The sequence below is a fragment of the Aptenodytes patagonicus genome, chromosome W (assembly GCF_965638725.1).
Source record: "Aptenodytes patagonicus chromosome W, bAptPat1.pri.cur, whole genome shotgun sequence".
NCBI lineage: Eukaryota > Metazoa > Chordata > Aves > Sphenisciformes > Spheniscidae > Aptenodytes > Aptenodytes patagonicus.
The window spans coordinates 35062628-35083669 of NC_134981.1; the positions used below are offsets into that span (position 1 = coordinate 35062628).

Below are 21042 nucleotides of genomic sequence, written 5' to 3' on the forward strand. Positions count from 1 at the left end.
TGACAGTCTGGGCTCAATCTTTTCAGTAACAATTATGAAGTATCCTGATGACATGCCTTTGATGAAAAAAGCAAAGAATTGAGGTACTGAATAACAGCAATTTTAAGTCCAGGTACAGCCAAGAATTAATTGGAATTAATTACTCGTTTACCTCTGGTGAGTTTCTCTGTATTATGACAGCTAAAAGTGAGTGTTACAAGCAAAAAGCAGGTGCGGATCCCTCAGGGATGAGGCACAACACTCAGCGAGTGAAAGCTTTGGCTTTATTGAAAGTGTAGTGTTACCATGATGGAAGCCCTGGGACACCAATGCTAGTCAAAATGGGGACCTGATGCAGCGGAGCCCTGCTTGAGGGTGAAGCTTAAGGGAAAACACCGCGGGGGAGGATAATAAAACTTGCGCTGATTAACATATCATACATATGCAATGTCTTGTTTTGCTCATTAGCAAACTCGCTGATGTAATGCAGGTGCTGTTGTCCCAGTTCTGAGATCCGCAGCTGGCTGCCACTTGGTGCCCGTGCAAGGGTATGTGCAGATGGGAGGGAAGCGAACTATCCTGGGTTACCATGACAACAAGATAAAATGTGCTTGAGACTCTACATACTCGGATGGGAAGAAGCGAACTATCCCAGGTTACTGTAACAAGATAAGACGTGCTTGGGACTCTACATACTCGGATGGGGGAGGTGAGCTATCCTGGGTTACCGTAACAAAGTCTTCTCGCACCCTACAGTGAGATAGAAGGAACTCAAGAAAACAAGAAATTTTTCATAATAGGAATAAAGAAATTGATGATAAAAATGAAAACCCACATCTTCAGATAGAGATATACATTGACATTCTCTAACACTTCTTCAAATACAATTTAAGCATTACAATCTAAGTTTCTTTTTCTCTGAGACAATTCAAACGGGAATTATCTTTCTCTCATGAAGGAATATTTCTGCTCACAGTCTTACTGCTTTCTTAAGTCTTACTGCTTTCCTAACTCTTTCTGCTTGTATGGTTGAATGTACAGTCAAGAAATGGTAATAGGAAGGGGAGAAAATTATAGGTATACAATATCAAGACAAGCAGCTACTGATACTGAATTATATTGCTGTATTAGTAGCCACTTCCTCATTAATATATATTACTAAGTTCCTTCAGAACTCTCAGTTTATGACATAGTACCATTTTTTTGGTTCACAAACCTATCATCTGGGACAGCATATACCATGTTAGGAATCATGGAAGTGTTACTTTGATGATAAAACCCTAAGTACATTATTAAAAACAACAAAGCATTACCAAAGTTAGTTTAATAGCAACAACAGAAACAGGATGGACAACAGTTTTTCTCTAACTCAGCAGTAAAAGCTATGTATTAACCGAGGAATTGGAATAAACAATACTTCCTTTTCATGTAAATGTAACGCTACCTAAAATTATAGTTAAAATTAACCTCAATAACTTTGCAGTTTGCAATAGCTACAGCTGAAAGCCCATCAGGAAATATGGGCATTCTGTGAGAATTTCCATCTTTAAATGTGTTTATGCATTGATGTCACATTAAAGGCAACAGTTATTCTACAGAAAGTAAGCCAGGAAAACCTATTTAATATATTCTATTTAAATGTATTTTACAACAAGTAATGGAAACACTAACAGTGTGAGGGTTAATTCATGCAAAAAAGATTTTAGTCAATCTTAAAGCAAATAAGAAAATTCAAGACGACAAGAGCTGTAGTGACTTACTCTAAGTGTCATTCCTTATAGATTCAATAAGGTCAGTACAGGAGGGCATCATTCTCTAAGTTACAGGTAGTGTTTTACATACTGTAGTAATGGCATACAAATTAAGTCAGTCAGAAGTGAGGTATCTTTCTAAAGTTTAATTGACACTTTCCCATTCGCCTTTTTGGAAGCATCAGAATTTGTAATGCAGTTTTACAGCTCACAGGGAACAAAGGACTCCCCAGTTACGTGCTGCGCACAGATATCTATGGAGAAATCATACTGTGCATTTTGATACTCCACTTAAAAAGTCTGTCATCATAAGAGAACTAGAAAAAAAAAATAGGTTTCTCCTTGTTCCCCTTCCCCTCAGCATTTTTTCTCTCTTGAGGAATAGAAGGAATGGAAAAACACTGCCTTTGAATCACCAACTATCTTCAAGATTTCTCCATCATTTTTCTTAAGTCTACTTCATTTTTTTCTTAAGTCTACTATCCTCACTACATCCTACAGGGTCTGCTCTAAAAATCAAATGTCCTCAGTAATTTGTGATGTCCTTAATCTTATGAAAAGGACACTACTCAACAATGCTAAATATATCATAGAACCCACTCCGACTAAGACTGATAGCTTAAATACCTACAGTACACTCAAACCCTATCAGCTTGAGAGAGAATTCACATTTTGTAGTTTTTTATTTTGAAAGGAAAAAGTGGTGTTCAACTTCTTAAGCTTGGGAGTCTTAGACATACATAGGTTTATGTGCACATACAATGTTTAACAAAATTCAATGAAAATCTGTTTACTGCTGAAACAGTTCCCTACTTAAGCAGCTGCTGAAAAATGTTGTCACTAGCAATTAAGTATAAGGCAGAGAAATTAAGATGTTACTATTGCATAAAAAAAAAAAAATCAATCTCCAAAATCAGCTTCCACTTCTCAATGTGGAATCAAAAAACCTTCCTTTTTCTATTAACAGCAGAGGAAGCAAAAAAATTAATAAACATATTTCCTCATGCAATCTATCATTCTTCATACACAGAAAAATTACACACTCATGAAACAAGTTTGTAAACTCTAGCCAGGAGTCAATTTACATTTATTCTTTCAACCTTACAGCAAGAAAAAAAAAAACCAAAAAACCCATTCTGCTCCTTATTTTTTAACACAAGTTATTTTCAGCTTTCATTAGGCTCTTCCATACAAGAGGGAAGGCTAGAGTTTTTTCATATTTTTTGAAAGGGAAATTGGGCATACAAAATCTTGTTTCTGCTCATTTAGAAGCCTTGTAAAAATTCTTGTAGCTGTGCAACTATTTCTGTATCCACGGTTTCCATAAGTTCATGAAAACCTTGTTCTCCCAGTAATTCCTGCTGTGCCTTTAGCTTCTCATAGATGAACTGCTGCAATGACACAGTGTGTACAGGGTCCTTCAGTGCAAGCTGTGGAAAACATATAAGAGAAAAAAATATAATAATGCACTAAAAAAATACTCTGTGACTTACTCATCTCTTTTATAACCTCAGCCCAAGAAAGAAATCTGCTTTTCTTTGTACTTGAGAAACAAGAGGAAAAACTCCTGTAAAGCAAAGATCAAATTAATTATCATCAAACACAAATGTCAGTTTAAAACTATTTGAAACAGTCTCAAATCATGGACCCAGTCTGCTGTAAGATTTCACCCTTCTATAAGATAAAACAATTTCAAAGCTGCTTTGTTAATTACTGCTGAAAGAGTTTTCCATGACGTCTAAGAAACACATCGGATGTTACCACAATAAGCACTTTAGAGATGGCATGAACTATGGTCAGTTAGATTTTATTAGTAAGGAAACAAAACAAAAAAATTGAACTGTTTTAGATTTATATGACAAACAACAGCTAAAATAAATTGTCCATATGCATAAAGAATAGACACACTTTTGGGCAGGGAGGGAAAGAGTATTGCTCTCTATTTTCCACATATTAACTGCTTCTTAATAAAAGCAAAAAGAGGTAAATGAAAGGCCTACATTGACAGAGGGCCTATTCATAATTTTAAAATCAGAAGAGAGGTATGGGCAGGCTAAGGACATGGATAGTTACGCAGCATTTGTCCTTCAGCCCACCAGGCTGGATGAAGGGGGATGGGAGGTGAGGACACCTGGAGCTTGCAGCATCATAAAGAAGGAAGATGTTGAAATAAACATGAAATTACTGCAGACCCATGATCTTCTGCTCATCTTAGTATCAAAACTAAACAACACTACTATTTATGCTGGAAGGTCAGGAAACAAAATATAATGCTAGATCTCAAAGCCCACTGAAATAGGAGACACTTCTGAGCTCGTAATACCCTGCTATACTGTTCTTGCCAAAGTGAGGCATATTAAACTTGCACAACTGTTCTTTCTTTATTCCCTCTCATTCTTATTTCATACAATTTATGGTGTAAGTTTGCTGCATTATTACAGCATTATCTTATCAGCCACCATGTAAAAACTCAAAGTGAAAAGTACAGAGGATTTTCCTGTAGACAATGGATACAGTTGATCCCATTAAATTTCAGTAACGTACATTTTTTGATCAAATTCCCTTGTTGAGTTGAATCAGAACTAGGAAATAAGGCATTTAATTCTTCTCTGATCAGAAGCTATGGGATACAATTAGTATCACATGGAGTTTATATCAAATGGGAATGCAATATAGGAAGTATGCTTATTTAATAAACTACCTGGCCTGACAAATGAGTTTGAACATAGACACATCATCAATAAGAGCATAGATGGGCTACTGCCTGAACCAGAGTATTCATTTTTTTGTAGTAGTAGTAAGCTTAGGTCATTCTCACCAAATGAGCTGTGTCATTTTTCTAACATTCATGGATGAATCTTCTAATAAAAAGTTTCTTTAAAAAAAAAAAAATTGCACATTCATAACTAATTTATACATGCCATAATGATGCATACTTTGAGATAAAAAACTACAATAAAACATGAAGAGAATCCTTTCCATTTTGGCATGATACAAAAAAAGAAATATTTGAATTTTAATATATAGTGGAAGACACTAAACCTTAAGAATATTTACTTATTTATTAAACAATATTATTCACAAAACGGGGGAATACTGATTGAAACAACCACATAAATATAAGACAAAGAAAGAGTAAAACATCCAAAAACATTGTAATTACCACAAAAGATAAGTTAAAGTCTTATTTCTTATGAACAACTCCAGTGAATAAGCAGGCTGCTTCTTAGCATCTTCTATCAGTGCCTGCAAGTTCTTCTTTCTTATTATGGTCACCTCACCTTTCATACTGTAAATCTCAATCATTCCCTCAGTATTCCTAATATTGGCTTCTTAGCCTTTGATCCTTCACCATTTTCTACTATCCAGCTATTTTACATTTCAAAGGTAAGATATGATCTTTTTATTACTTATTCCTAACATTACACTCTTTTGAAAAGGGGACTAATTGCAATAATAGTTTAGTATTCTATAGTAATTCTTCTCAGTAAATGTAATCTGGTCTCTAAAATATTAACAGACTTTTCAAATTGAAATACTCTAACAATTTCTAAACCACAGCTACTGTAATCAAGATTTGCCAATGTTAGTGATATCCTTTTGTAACAGTGTTAGCACAATCTACAGGGTAAAAAAAAAGATTGTCTTGCCAAGCAAAGAAACTACCAGTTTCTGAACAATTTGCATTTGTTAACCGACAATTGTAATTTGGGACATATAACACATTTCTAATTAGTTAGTTTCAGTAAGTTCATAGCTCTAAACAGTCATGTATAAAATGACTGTAGGGAATTTTGCACAGAAAAACAGGTATTAAAATTGCCATAGACAAGTGTTCTCATACTTGTGACCCTGATACAGCAGCATGCATTACAAAGTCACCTTGGGAAACACCTCCAAAAAGCCATTCTTCAACAACCTTTTTACCCACAAACCAATTAATCTACATATTTAGTTAACTGTATGACTTATGTGACCCTACTATAAACCCTTGTTTAAGTTAAAGTACTCAGTATTAGAAAGGGAAGTCAGAATTTGCCTTAAAAATATCAAGTTCAAGTAATTTTTCTTTCTACTCTACCAAGACAAATTCATCTAATTAGTAATTTCATATTACAAAGTTTATTCCCCTGATATCTAAAAAAGAAAAAAGAAAATAAAAGGAAACACTTCAAGTCAATGGTAAACAAACCTCTCATATTTCTTATATGTCAATGTTCACTAATAAGCCTTAACTTTGTCCAATTTTTTTCCTAATTTTAACAAGCTACTAGAATACAACTATGCATGTAATGCTGTTCTAGCACCCAAACGGTGGTTTTCAAATTATGAACAAAAGTGCTGTACTGTTTTGAAAAAAAAAAGGGTTTGAATCCTTGCTTATTTGCAAAGCTTGCTGGAACTTCAAGACTGAGCTCTCTCTAGCATCTCTTATAATAATAATTATAGATATGCTCTCTAGCATCTCTTAGAGGTGCTATCCCTCTAGCACCTGCCTCATGTCAGGTGACAATGGGTTTCCAAATAATCCTCTGAATCATCTCTGCAATACTACTGAAAAGTAAGTAATCCTGAAAAAATAACCAAAACTTAATATTACAGAATTCAAAGTTAATCTTTTTTATTCCTAACTTAGCTGCTAGATTTGCACAATGCAGAGAGTTATAGGAACAGGTTACCGTATGCACTACAACACTGATACATAATTATACTGATTTCAGTATTCTAATTTCACATTTTCTTTTTCACAAAACTTCAGTGAAGCTAGTCAACTTTATATGTAGTCTTTCCATTAGATAGGAAAGTAACTGAAACATTTCTGATGGATATTTACCAACATATATTCTATCAGGACAAGTGAGAAATTGTACAAAACTGTTCAGTTTATTGCAACAAGCATAAACCCATCCCTCACAGTTCAAAGCAGCAGCACTGTAAGCCAGTAGGGAATTTTGTAATACAATTAATGCATGCTGCTAGAAGCAGCATCTAGTATCTCTAAGCCAAATGGGACTTAGAATCTTCAGACTTAATTAAGGCATTAATACACTACTTTGATTTCATTCAGGTAGTCATGTCAAAAATATTTCGAGTTTCCTGCAAAAATAATAAATTTGCTTTCCTTTCACTCTACATTTTTGGAACTTGTATTCAGAACTAACAAAAAAATGAAATAGTTTGGTATAATTAGTTTGTCAACAATATTAGACAATCAGCTGCAGTCTTAGCTAAATAAGCAAGCAAAATCATCAGTTTGGAAGAACAGTAAGCACTGTTCTTTATTCACTGTATTTTCAATATGACAAAATTAAAATAGTATCTGGTTTAAGAGAAGACCCTTAAGATGTTTTCAGACTATTCTATTTGCTTTTTGGAGGAAAAAATCATCCTCTTGAAAATTGAGTCTCCAGCTTGCTAAGCGCTGATCATCCAACATCATTCCAGCACAGAACACAACCATATCAGTATTAACAATGGCTACATAGTCTGTAAACACTGGGTGGTCAGGGACCATCTTTTTATATGTAAGTATGTATGCTGAGTTCCTAGCCGTGTGGCCAGAGGTTTTTTGATTGAAATGCTCCTGATTCCGAGAAGAGCAAAACACACATTTTGCAGTTAAAAAAAACAAAACAAAACAAAAAAAACCACCAAAAACCAAACCAAACCAAACAAACCACCAAAACCAAACAAACTAGAAAATTCTAACAGCTTCTTAGCCAAAACAGCTAAACACAGAAAACAGAAGCTTGGCGTTACTGAAATGTGCTTTAAGCTGTTCAGTGAAAACTTGATTCGACTAGCTTTTTTACCCAGCTACTTTACAAATTGATCTTGAACCTGGACACAGGTGCCTACCATGCGGCTGGAGTGAAGAAACAAATCTTCCAACTCACTGGTTGTAAACAGCAGTTTGAAGGAGAAAAGCAGTACACAGGTTTTAGAGAACAACCATTTCCCATCCCTCCGCTTGCCAGCATCAATGGCATTCTGCAGAATTATCAGTTACTTGAAACAAGTATTTGTTAGGTGGACCTCTTTCCTCAACATTTTTAAACAACACTACTGTCAGAAATTAAACTGTTTCCAATATACAATTATCATAGAATCATAGAATCATTAAGGTTGGAAAAGACCTCTAAGATCATCGAGTCCAACGGTCAACCCAACACCACCATGTCCACTAAACCATGTCCCTAAGTGCCTCATCTACATGTCTTTTAAATACCTCCAGGGATGGTGACTCAACCACTTCCCTGGGCAGCCTGTTCCAATGTTTAACCACTCTTTCAGTAAAGAAATTTTTCCTCACATCCAATCTAAACCTCCCCTGGCGCAACTTGAGGCCATTTCCTCTCGTCCTATCGCTAGTTACTTGGGAGAAGAGACCGACACCCACCTCACTACAACCTCCTTTCAGGTAGTTGTAGAGCGCAATGAGGTCTCCCCTCAGCCTCCTCTTCTCCAGGCTAAACAGTCCCAGTTCCCTCAGCCGCTCCTCATAAGACTTGTTCTCCAGACCCCTCACCAGCTTCGTTGCCCTTCTCTGGACACGCTCCAGCACCTCGACGTCCTTCTTGTAGTGAGGGGCCCAAAACTGAACACAGTATTAGAGGTGCGGCCTCACCAGGGCCGAGTACAGGGGCACGATCACTTCCCTACTCCTGCTGGCCACACTATTTCTGATACAGGCCAGGATGCCATTGGCCTTCTTGGCCGCCTGGGCACACTGCTGGCTCACGTTCAGCCGGCTGTCAACCAGCACCCCCAGGTCATTTTCCGCCAGTCAGCTTTCCAGCCACTCTTCCCCAAGCCTGTAGCATTGCATGGGGTTGTTGTGGCCGAAGTGCAGGACCCAGCACTTGGCCTTGTTGAATCCCATACAGTTGGCCTCGGCCCATCGATCCAGCCTGTCCAGGTCCCTCTGCAGAGCCTTCCTACCCTCCAGCAGATCAACACTCCCGCCCAACTTGGTGTCGCCTGCAAACTTCCTGAGGGTGCACTCAATCCCCTCATCCAGATCATTGATAAAGATATTGAACAAGACCGGCCCCAAAACTGAACCCTGGGGAACACCGCTCGTGACCGGCCGCCAACTGGATTGAACTCCATTCACCACAACTCTTTGGGCCTGGCCGTCCAGCCAGTTTTTGACCCAGCGCAGAGTACACCTGTCTAAGCCGTGAGCCGCCAGCTTCTCTAGGAGAATGCTGTGGGAGACAGTGTCAAAGGCCTTACTGAAGTCCAGGTAGACCACATCCACAGCCTTTCCCTCATCCACTAGGTGGGTCACCTGGTCATAGAAGGAGATCAGGTTGGTCAAGCAGGACCTGCCTCTCATGAACCCGTGCTGGCTGGGCCTGATCCCCTGGTTGTCCCGCACATGCCTTGTGAGCGCCCTCAAGATGAACCGCTCCATAATCTTCCCCGGCACCGAGGTCAGGCTGACAGGCCTGTAGTTCCCCGGATCCTCCTTCCGGCCCTTCTTGTAGATGGGCGTCACATTGGCAAGCCTCCAGTCGTCCGGGACCTCCCCCGTTAACCAGGACTGCTGATAAATGATGGGGAGCGGCTTGGTGAGCACCTCCGCCAGCTCCCTCAGCACTCTCGGGTGGATCCCATCCGGCCCCATAGACTTGTGAGCATCCAGGTGGCGTAGCAGGTCATTGACTGCTTCCTCTTGGATTATGGGGGGTTCATCCTACTCGCCATCCCTGTCTTCCAGCTCAGGGGGCCGAGTACCCTGAGGATAACTGGTCTGCCTGTTAAAGACTGAGGCAAAGAAGGCATTGAGTACCTCAGCCTTTTCCTCATCCTCGGTGACAATGTTACCCCCCGCATCCAATAAAGGATGGAGATTCTCCTTGGCTCTCTTCTTGTCATTAATATATTTGTAAAAACATTTTTTGTTGTCTCTAACGACAGCAGCCAGATTGCATTCTAGCTGGGCTTTTGCCTTTCTCATTTCCTCTCTGCACGACCTAACGAGATCCCTGTACTCTTCTTGAGTCGCCTGCCCCTTCTTCCACAAGTGGTAAACTCTCCTTTTTTTCCTGAGTCCCAGCAAGAGCTCCCCGTTCAGCCAGGCCGGTCATCTTCCCTGCCCGTTCTTCTTACGGTGTACAGGGACAGCCTGCTCCTGCGCCTTTAAGACTTCCTTCTTGAAGATCGTCCAGTCTTCCTGGACCCCTTTGCCCTTCAGGACTGTCTCCCAAGGGACTCTCTCAACCAGCATCCTGAACAGGCCAAAGTCCGCCCTCCGGAAGTCCATGGTTGCGGTTTTGCTGGCCCCCCTCCTTACTTCACCAAGAATCGAGAATTCCACCATTTCATGGTCGCTAAGCCCAAGACGGCCTCCGACCACCACATCTCCCACCAGTCCTTCTCTGTTTGTAAACAGCAGGTCGAGCGAGGCACCTCCCCTGGTAGGCTCACTTACCAGCTGTGTCAGGAAGGTGTCTTCCACACACTCCAGGAACCTCCTAGACTGCTTCCTCTCTGCCGTGTTGGATTTCCAGCAGACGTCCGGGAAGTTGAAGTCCCCCACGAGAACAAGGGCTAGCAATTGAGAGACTTCTGCCAGCCGCTTGTAGAACGCTTCATCCGCCTCTTCATCGTGGTTGGGTGGTCTATAACAGACTCCCAGCAGGATATCTGCCTCGTTGGCCTTCCCCCTCATCCTTACCCATAAACACTCGACCGTATCATCATCACAATCGTTGAGCTCTAGACAATCGAAACACTCCCTAACATACAGAGCCACCCCACCGCGTCTCCTTCCTCGCCTGTCCCTTCTGAAGAGTCTATAGCCATCCATTGCAGCACTCCAATCATGAGAGTCACCCCACCATGTCTCTGTGATGGCGACTAAGTCATATCTCTCCCGCTGCACAATGGCTTCCAGCTCCTCCTGTTTGCCGCCCATGCTGCGTGCATTGGTGTAGATGCACTTGAGCTGGGCTATCGATTTCGCCTCCAGCATTGGCATGCTACCCCTAGCCTCAACTCTAGTGAGCCTGGTTTTATTCCCTTCCCGCTTCAAACCTAGTTTAAAGCCCTCTCAATGGTCCCTGCCAATTCATGAGCGAAAATCCTTTTCCCCCTGTGTCCTGGTTTCGGCAGGGATAGAGTTAATTTCCTTCCTAGTAGCTGGTACAGTGCTGTGTTTTGGATTTAGGATGAGAACAAAGTTGATAACACACCGATGTTTTAGTTGTTGCTAGGTAATGCTTACGCTAGCCAAGGACTTCTTAGTTTTCCATGCTCTACCGACTGAGAAGGCTGGAGGTGCACAAGAAGCTGGGAGGGGGCACAGCCAAACTGGCCAAAGGGACATTCCATACCATGTGACGTCATGCTCAGTACATAAACTGGGGAAAGCTGGCCGGGGGGACCGCTGCTCGGGGACTGGCTGGGCATCGGTTGGTGGGTGGTGAGCAATTACACTGTGCATCACTTGCTTTGTGTAGTATTATCATTATCATATTATTATTATTATCATATTATTATTATTATCATTTTATTTTAATTATTAAACTGTTTTTATCTCAACCCACGAGTTTTTCTCACTTCTACTCTTCCAATTCTCTCCCCCATCCCACCGGGGGCAGGGGGGGGAAGGAGTGAGCGAGCAGCTGCGTGGTGTTCAGTTGCCGACTGAGGTTAAACCACGACAGTCCTTTTTGGCGCCCAACGTGGGGCACGAAGGGTTGAGATAATAACAGATTAACCAGAGCGTATTAAGGAATATATATCTGTTAACAGTTGTGGGTCACAATGTTGGTTGCTCTGTTCTCGATATTGATTTGTCTAATCTGCATCGTGCTCTTTTTCCTGCTGTACATGTTAAAGATTGGTGTTGGGTTTTGCAGTTTGCTGTGGTCTGCAGTGAATAGTGATGTCTCGCTTGTGAGGTTTGTTTTTAGAACATTGACCTTGACGTTAGTGTGGTATGTAAACTTCACAATGAAGCCGTTACTGTACCACGGATACCATTTCATGGAGACAACTAGCAGTTGCTGTAACTTTTCTGAGAGTTTTTTTACAGAGGAAATACAGAATGGCAGTGTCACTACCTTCTATGATGTTTCCTCCTTCATTACAGTAACTTTTCAATATTTTGAACATCCTTGGGCAGTTAAGATACTTCTATTAATACTTCTTGGGAATATTGTTTCGGTTTTGTCTAAAGTTGGTAAGCAATTTAAGAATATCATCCAGAGATCTGCCCCAAAGCCGAATAGTTATGAGTGGCAGGGTGTGTGGGACAAGATGGGCAAGTACCTAGGCCAATGGGCACCCCCAGTGTTTTGGAACTTCACCCCTGAGCAAGTGCAGAATCCTGAAAAGTTAGTAGAATATTTGGAAACAGTATGCTGTCACCCTTGCAACTCCAGAGAGATGCAGATCATTGCAACGTGCTGGGGCCTGGCCCATGCCTACCGAGCCCTGTTCAACACCATTCAGTGCCCTCAAAGGGAAGAGAAGGTCTCTGGCTCTGACAGTAAAACGACACGCACTGCGGCCACTCAGACCCGAGCAACACGCCCTGCAGCCACTCCAACCCTGGCGACAGGCCCTGCGGCCACTCAGACTCCGGTGACATGCACTGCGGCCACTCAGACCCCAGCGATACGCCCTGTGGCTGAACCAAAGAACCAGCCTGTGCCGGTATCAGTCGCCCCTGTACACAAGAAGAAATCTTGGAAGTGAAAGTCAGCTCGTTTAGTAAGGGAGGAAGAAGCTTCTTCTAAAAGGGAAGCGGAGGAAGAACTGTACGACTACCCTGGAGAAGGGCCATCACGAGAACGGGAGGAGAGACAGCCGCTGATCAGGGAGGAAGAAGAGGAAGAACTCATAAATGAGGCAGTGACCACCCGATCTCTATCCCTGAGTGAGCTGCGAGATATACGAAAAGATTTCAGCCGCCGTCCAGGCGAGCATATTGTCACCTGGCTGCTCCGATGCTGGGATAATGGGGCCAGTAGCCTGGAATTAGAGGGTAGGGAAGCCAAGCAGCTGGGATCCCTTTCTAGGGAAGGGGGCATTGACAAAGTAATTGGAAAAGGGACACGTATCCTCAGCCTTTGGAGGCGACTCTTGTCAAGCGTGAAGGAAAGGTATCCCTTCAAGGAAGATGTCATATGTCGCCCAAGCAAATGGGCCACCATGGAGAAGGGTATCCAGTTCCTGAGAGAATGAGCTGTGCTGGAGGTGATTTATGATGACCTGAACAATGAACAACTATCCAAAGATCCAGACGAAGTCAAGTGCACGCGACCCATGTGGCAGAAGTTTATAAGGAGCTCACCATCGTCATATGCCAATTCATTGGCAGTGATGACCTGGAAAGGTGGGAGGAACAAACGGTGGATGAATTGGCTAGTCAACTCCGGCAATACAAAGAAAGTCTCTCATCTTCCTTCGTCTCGGCTGTGGAGAAACTGTCCTGGGAGTTCCAGAAACTCAGAGAGGATAGGTCCTACTCCTCACCTGTACGGACCAATATCTTGGCTATTAGGAGTCAGCGTTCTTTTGCTCGAGAGAGACAGTATAAGGGGTACACACCACGGGGCACCCTATGGTTTTACCTGCGTGACCACGGAGAGGACATGAGGAAGTGGGATGGAAAACCTACTGCAGCCCTAGGGGCACGGGTACGTGAACTGCAAGGGAAAACAACCACAGAAAGGGGGTTCTTCCAGGAAAATTGCTGCTCCAGTTTCCAGCGGGCAGTTCCCCAGACAGAGTAGAAGGGCTGATCTTACTCCTGATGTTAATGAAGAAACTTCTGACTCGTACGTACAAGAAATGAGAAATGAGTACTGTGATGAGGACTAGAGGGGCCCTGCCTCCAGCCAGGGGGAGGAAATGGACAACCGGGTTTACTGGACTGTGTGGATTCGGTGGCCTGGCACATCAGACCCACAGGAGTATAAGGCTCTAGTGGACACCGGTGCACAGTGTACCCTAATGCCATCAAGCTATAAGGGGGCAGAACCCATCTGTATTTCTGGGGTGACGGGGGGATCCCAACAGCTAACTGTATTGGAAGCCGAAGTGAGCCTAACTGGGAATGGGTGGCAGAAGCACCCCATTGTGACTGGCCCAGAGGCTCCGTGCATCCTTGGCATAGACTACCTCAGGAGAGGGTATTTCAAGGACCCAAAAGGGTACCGGTGGGCTTTTGGTATAGCTGCCTTGGAGATGGAGGAAATTAAACAGCTGTACACCTTGCCTGGTCTCTCGGAGGACCCCTCTGTTGTGGGGTTGCTGAGGGTCGAAGACCAACAGGTGCCAATCGCTACCACCACGGTGCACCGGCGGCAATATCGCACCAACCGAGACTCCTTGATTCCCATTCATGAGCTGATTCGTCAACTGGAGAGCCAAGGAGTGATCAGCAAGACTCGCTCACCCTTTAACAGTCCCATATGGCCAGTGCAGAAGTCTAATGGAGAGTGGAGACTGACAGTAGACTATCGTGGCCTAAATGAAGTCACGCCACCGCTGAGTGCTGCCGTGCCAGAAATGCTAGAACTTCAATACGAACTGGAGTCAAAGGCAGCCAAGTGGTATGCCACAATTGATATTGCTAATGCATTTTTCTCAATCCCTTTGGCAGCGGAGTGCAGGCCACAGTTTGCTTTCACTTGGAGGGGCGTACAGTACACCTGGAACCGACTGCCCCAGGGGTGGAAACAAAGCCCCACCATTTGCCATGGACTGATCCAGACTGCACTAGAACAGGGTGAGGCTCCAGAACACCTGCAATACATTGATGACATCATCGTGTGGGGCAACACAGCAGGAGAAGTTTTTGAGAAAGGGAAGGAAATAGTCCAAATCCTGCTGAAGGCCGGGTTTGCCATAAAATAAAGGATGGTCAAGGGACCTGCACAGGAGATCCAGTTTTTAGGAATAAAATGGCAAGATGGACGTCGTCAGATCCCAATGGATGTGATCAACAAAATAACAGCCATGTCTCCACCAACTAGCAAAAAGGAAACACAAGCTTTCTTAGGCGTCGTGGGTTTTTGGAGAATGCATGTTCCAAATTACAGTCTGATTGTAAACCCTCTCTATCAAGTGACCCGGAAGAAGAACGATTTCAAATGGGGCCCTGAGCAATGACAAGCTTTTGAAGAAATTAAACAGGAGATAGTTCATGCAGTATCCCTGGGGCCAGTCCGGGCAGGGCAAGATGTAAAAAATGTGCTCTACACCGCAGCCGGGGAGAACGGCCCTACCTGGAGCCTCTGGCAGAAAGCACCAGGGGAGACTCGAGGTCGACCCCTAGGGTTTTGGAGTCGGGGATACAGAGGATCCGAGGCCCACTATACTCCAACTGAAAAAGAGATATTAGCAGCATATGAAGGGGTTCGAGCTGCTTCGGAAGTGATCGGCACTGAAGCACAGCTCCTCCTGGCACCCCGACTGCCGGTGCTGGGCTGGATGTTCAGAGGGAGGGTCCTCTGTACACATCATGCAACTGATGCTACATGGAGTAAGTGGGTCGCACTGATCACACAACGGGCTGGAATAGGAAACCCCAGTCGCCCAGGAATCCTGGAAGTGATCATGGATTGGCCAGAGGGCAAAGATTTTGGAATATCGCCAGAGGAGGAGGTGACGCGTGCTGAGGAGGCCCCAATGTATAATGAACTGCCAGAAAATGAGCAGCAATATGCCCTGTTCACTGATGGGTCCTGTCGTCTTGTGGGAAAGCATCGGAGGTGGAAAGCTGCTGTATGGAGTCCTATGCGACAAGTTGTAGAAACTGCTGAAGGAGAAGGTGAATCGAGCCAATTTGCAGAAGTAAAGGCCATCCAGCTGGCTTTAGACATTGCTGACCGAGAAAAGTGGCCAGTGCTCTATCTCTACACTGACTCATGGATGGTGGCAAATGCCCTGTGGGGCTGGTTGCAGCAATGGAAGCAGAGCAACTGGCAGCGCAGAGGCAAACCCATCTGGGCTGCCGCATTGTGGCAAGATATTGCTGCCCGGGTGGAGAACCTGGTTGTAAAAATCCGTCACGTAGATGCTCACGTACCCAAGAGTCGGGCCACTGAAGAACATCAAAACAGCCAGCAGGTGGATCAGGCTGCTAAGATTGAAGTGGCTCAGGTGGATCTGGACTGGCAACAGAAGGGTGAGTTATTTATAGCTCGGTGGGCCCATGACACCTCAGGTCACCAAGGAAGAGATGCAACATACAGATGGGCTCGTGACTGAGGAGTGGACTTGACCATGGACGCTATTGCGCAGGTTATCCATGAATGCGAAACATGCGCTGCAATCAAGCAAGCCAAGCGGTTAAAGCCTCTCTGGTATGGAGGACGATGGTTGAAATATCAATATGGGGAGGCCTGGCAGATCGATTATATCACACTCCCACAAACCCGCCAAGGCAAGCACCACGTGCTTCCAATGGTGGAGGCAACCACCGGATGGCTGGAAACATATCCCGTGCCCCATGCCACTGCCCGGAACACTATCCTGGGCCTTGAAAAGCAAGTCCTATGGCGACATGGCACCCCAGAAAGAATTGAGTCAGACAACGGGACTCATTTCCGAAACAACCTCATAGACACCTGGGCCAAAGACCATGGCATTGAGTGGGTGTATCACATTCCCTATCATGCACCAGCCTCCGGAAAAACTGAACGATACAATGGACTGTTAAAGACTACACTGAGAGCAATGGGTGGCGGGACATTCAAACATTGGGATACGCATTTAGCAAAGGCCACCTGGTTAGTCAACACTTGGGGATCTGCCAATCGAGCAGGCCCTGCCCAGTCAGAATTTTTACGTACTGTAGATGGGAATGAAGTCCCTGTAGTGCACATAAAACTATGCTGGGGAAAACAGTTTGGGTTATTCCTGCCTCGGGCAAAGGAAAACCCATCCGTGGGATTGCTTTTGCTCAAGGACCTGGGTGCACTTGGTGGATAATGCGGGAGGATGGGCAAGTCCGATGTGTACCTCAAGGGGATTTGATTTTGGGTGAGAATAGCCAATGATCTGAATTATGTGATGTTAAGTACTAATTATAGTTATAATAGTTATACTAATAATACACAGATATACTAATCATACTAATAATATTATATGCCATACTAATGTTATTACAATAAGAATCACCCAGACTAATGAAGAATAACTTCAGTGAAACCAAGCAAAGCACAGTGATGATGGAACCAGAACTGACTTCAACATGAAACAATCCAACACCACATACCATCTCCATTTTTCCTGCCCTGAATGATTATTATGACAGATGGAGCCCGAAGTCATGGACTAAATGAACTCACCGAACATTTTAGAGGGATGGCCCACAGACGAAGGGAATGATATCTCTGTGTGTGTGTGTATATATATATATATATATAAAAAAAGGGGTGGTGATTAATGAAAATGTACTGGAAAATATGAGACTTGAGCATGACGCAGATGGTATAGAATAAGGGGTGGATATCGTCCTGGTTTCGGCAGGGATAGAGTTAATTTCCTTCCTAGTAGCTGGTACAGTGCTGTGTTTTGGATTTAGGGTGAGAACAAAGTTGATAACACACCGATGTTTTAGTTGTTGCTAGGTAATGCTTACACTAGCCAAGGACTTTTTAGTTTTCCATGCTCTACCGACTGAGAAGGCTGGAGGTGCACAAGAAGCTGGGAGGGGGCACAGCCAAACTGGCCAAAGAAACATTCCATACCATGTGACGTCATGCTCAGTACATAAACTGGGGAAAGCTGGCCGGGGGGGCCGCTGCTCGGGGTCTGGCTGGGCATCGGTTGGCGGGTGGTGAGCAATTGTACTGTGCATCACTTGCTTTGTGTATTATTATTATTATCATATTATTATTATTATCATTTTATTTTAATTATTAAACTGTTTTTATCTCAACCCACGAGTTTTTCTCACTTCTACTCTTCCAATTCTCTCCCCCATCCCACCAGTGTCGGGGGGGAGTGAGCGAGCGGCTGTGTGGTGCTCAGTTGCCGACTGAGGTTAAACCACGACACCCTGTGAGACAGCTGGACTCCGTCTGTCGCCAGCAGGCCTGGTGCCATGTAAACCTCCCCATGATCAAAAAAGCCAAAATTCCACCAGTGGCACCAGCCCCTGAGCCACGCGTTGATCAGGTGTGTTTTCCTGCTCCTTTCAGTATCCTTCCCTGCCACTGTAAGGATTGAGGAAAACCCTACCTGTGCTCCTCATCCTTCAGCCAGTCGCCCCAGTGCCCTGAAGTCCCTTTTGATCACTGCAGGACTTCTCTCTGCAACCTCATCACTGCCAGCCTGTACAACCAACAGCGGGTAGTAGTCAGAAGGCCGTACCAGACCAGGGAGTTTCCTAATAATGTCTCTGACCCAGGCCCCAGGGAGGCAGCAGACTTCCCTGTGGGATGGGTCCGGTTGGCATATAGGGCCCTCTGTTCCCCTCAGAAGGGAATTGCCTATGACAATTACCCTCCTTTTTTTCTCAGCAGAGGCCGTCATAATGTGTGGGGCTGACTGCCTCACCCTAGACAACCTCCTGGATGGACCTTCATCTACATCCTCATTTGCCTGGCCCTCAAGTTCCAGGGCCCCATATCTGTTGTGTAAGGGCAACCGGGAAGGTGAGGGAGGCCGGGCAGGGGTTCGCCTGGCACCCCGAGCAGGGACCTGTTTCCATTCCCCCCCTGTCACTTTTGTCCCCTCCTTCTGCCTGGTGGCAAGAGGGCAGGGGATCCTCTGCTTCTTGTGGAGCCTCCATCTGCTGCCTTTGCCTGATAATAATATATTATTCCATACTAAAACAGTGATCTAATCATGACAAGCATTAATACAAGCCAGTGGAATGGCATTAGAATGCAAGAACAAGCAATAAAAGTCTAATAAAACTCAAAAAAAGTGTGTTGGTGATATCTGAATTAAATTATTGAAAAGATTTCCAGAACTTGAGATATTCTCTTCAGTTTAAGTATAGATACTTTAATACTAAAGAGGGAGCAAGAATGCACGAAATTATACATATTTACCATGATGGTTAGTACCTTGTGACTGTGATGCTCTGGAAAAGACTGTAAAAATCATTTAAAGAGGAAACGTATACTTTAGTTTTCACAGTAATCTAAGATTATAAAATGGAGCCAGACAATACGAAAGGCTCCTAATATCAAAGCTTTTTAACAGATTCCAGTGGGGTTTGGATTAGACCTGTGGCTAATTTGTAGATTAAGTGTATAGGAAGAAATTATACCCCAAAAAATTCAGTAAAAGTATTGCTTTTAGTAAATCACATTGTCACATAGAACTTGACCATTTGGCTTGTAACTCATCTATTTATTTTCGTGAAGATATGAAATCATGACTTATCTAGTTTCTTTCCATACTAGGTGTATTGGGTCTGGCTGAGATGGAGTTAGTTTTCCCCATAGCAGCCCTCATAGTGCTGTGCTTTGTATTGGTAGATAGAAAGGTGTTGATAACACACCAGCGTTTTGGCTACAGCTGAGCAGTTCTCAGCATCAAGGCTGTCTCTCCAAGATTCCCACCCTCACCTCCAAAGGCCAGTAGGCTGGGGGTGGGCAAGATCTTGGGAGGGTGTACTCTTCGCGGGGTAAAAAACTGGCTGGACGGCCGGGCCCAGAGAGTTGTGGTGAATGGAGTTACATCCAGTTGGCGGCCGGTCACGAGCGGTGTTCCCCAGGGCTCAGTTTTGGGGCCGGTCTTGTTCAATATCTTTATCAATGATCTGGATGAGGGGATTGAGTGCACCCTCAGGAAGTTTGCAGGCGACACCAAGTTGGGCGGGAGCGTTGATCTGCTCGAGGGTAGGAAGGCTCTGCAGAGGAACCTGGACAGGCTGGATCGATGGGCCAAGGCCAACTGTATGAGGTTCAACAAGGCCAAGTGCCGGGTCCTTCACTTGGGCCACAACCACCCCATGCAGCGCTACAGGCTTGGGGAAGAGTGGCTGGAAAGCTGCCTGTCGGAAAAGGACCTGGGGGTGCTGGTTGACAGCCGGCTGAACGTGAGCCGGCAGTGTGCCCAGGCGGCCAAGAAGGCCAATGGCATCCTGGCCTGTATCAGAAATAGTGTGGCCAGCAGGAGTAGGGAAGTGATCGTGCCCCTGTACTCGGCCCTGGTGAGGCCGCACCTCTAATACTGTGTTCAGTTTTGGGCCCCTCACTACAAGAAGGACGTTGAGGTGCTGGAGTGTGTCCAGAGAAGGGCAACGAAGCTGGTGAGGGGTCTGGAAAACAAGTCTTATGAGGAGCGGCTGAGGGAACTGGGACTGTTTAGCCTGGAGAAGAGGAGGCTGAGGGGAGACCTCATCGCGCTCTACAACTACTTGAAAGGAGGTTGTAGCGAGGTGGGTGTCGGTCTCTTCTCCCAAGTAACTAGCGATAGGACGAGAGGAAATGGCCTCAAGTTGTGCCAGGGGAGGTTTAGATTGGATGTGAGGAAAAATTTCTTTACTGAAAGAGTGGTTAAACATTGGAACAGGCTGCCCAGGGAAGTGGTTGAGTCACCATCCCTGGACGTATTTAAAAGACGTGTAGATGAGGCGCTTAGGGACATGGTTTAGTGGGCATGGTGGTGTTGGGTTGACGGTTGGACTCGATGATCTTAGAGGTCTCTTCCAACCTTAATGATTTTATGATTCTAAGGCAGGGACCCAAACCACCTCTGAGAATGCCTTGAGTGAGACCGGGATACAAACTACATCTGAGGACATGATAGTAGAGATAGGGACCTAAACTGCATCTGAGGACACCATGGTTGAGATAGGGACCCAAACAACAACAACTACAATAATTGCCCCAGTAGTGAAAAAGAAACAGTCGACAAGGAAATCAACAGGAGGAAGAAGAGGAGGGGTTTGATCAAGAAGCTGGTCCTTCAACAAAGAAATTGGAGGAAGGAGTGAGAGAATTCAGACAGGAAGCGGAAACTACCCAGTCCCTGACCTCGAAAGAACTTCAAGACATGCAGAAAGATTACAGCCGCCAGCCAGGTCAGCGGATTGCTGCCTGGCTGCTCTGATGCTGGGATAACGGGGCCAACAGTCAGCAATTGGATGTTAAGGAAGGATCCCAACAGCTGGGATCCCTTGCTAGAAACCGGGGAATTGAGAGAGGAATTGGAAAAGAGGCAGCAATTTGCAGTCTCTGGAGACGGCTCCTCTCAAGTGTGAGGGCAAGATATCCATTCAGGGAAGATCTTGTGAACTCCCCAGGAAAGTGGACTACTGCAGATGAAGGCATCCAGTACCTGAGAGAATTAGCAGTGCTGTAAGTCATCTATGGTGATCTAG

The 21042-nt window shown here is 44.4% G+C and overlaps 1 protein-coding gene across 1 annotated transcript in view; it reads right to left on the reverse strand.

Moving 5' to 3' along the window:
• Window positions 1–2633: 2633 nt before the first annotated feature.
• The window catches only part of LOC143172045 (importin-11-like), a 206043-nt gene continuing 187634 nt past the window's right edge, over window positions 2634–21042 (reverse strand). The window contains exon 31 of the mRNA XM_076361261.1: window positions 2634–3160. Coding sequence (XP_076217376.1) covers window positions 2996–3160 — 165 coding nt within the window. The 3' untranslated portion in view covers window positions 2634–2995. The remainder of the gene's footprint in view (window positions 3161–21042) is intronic.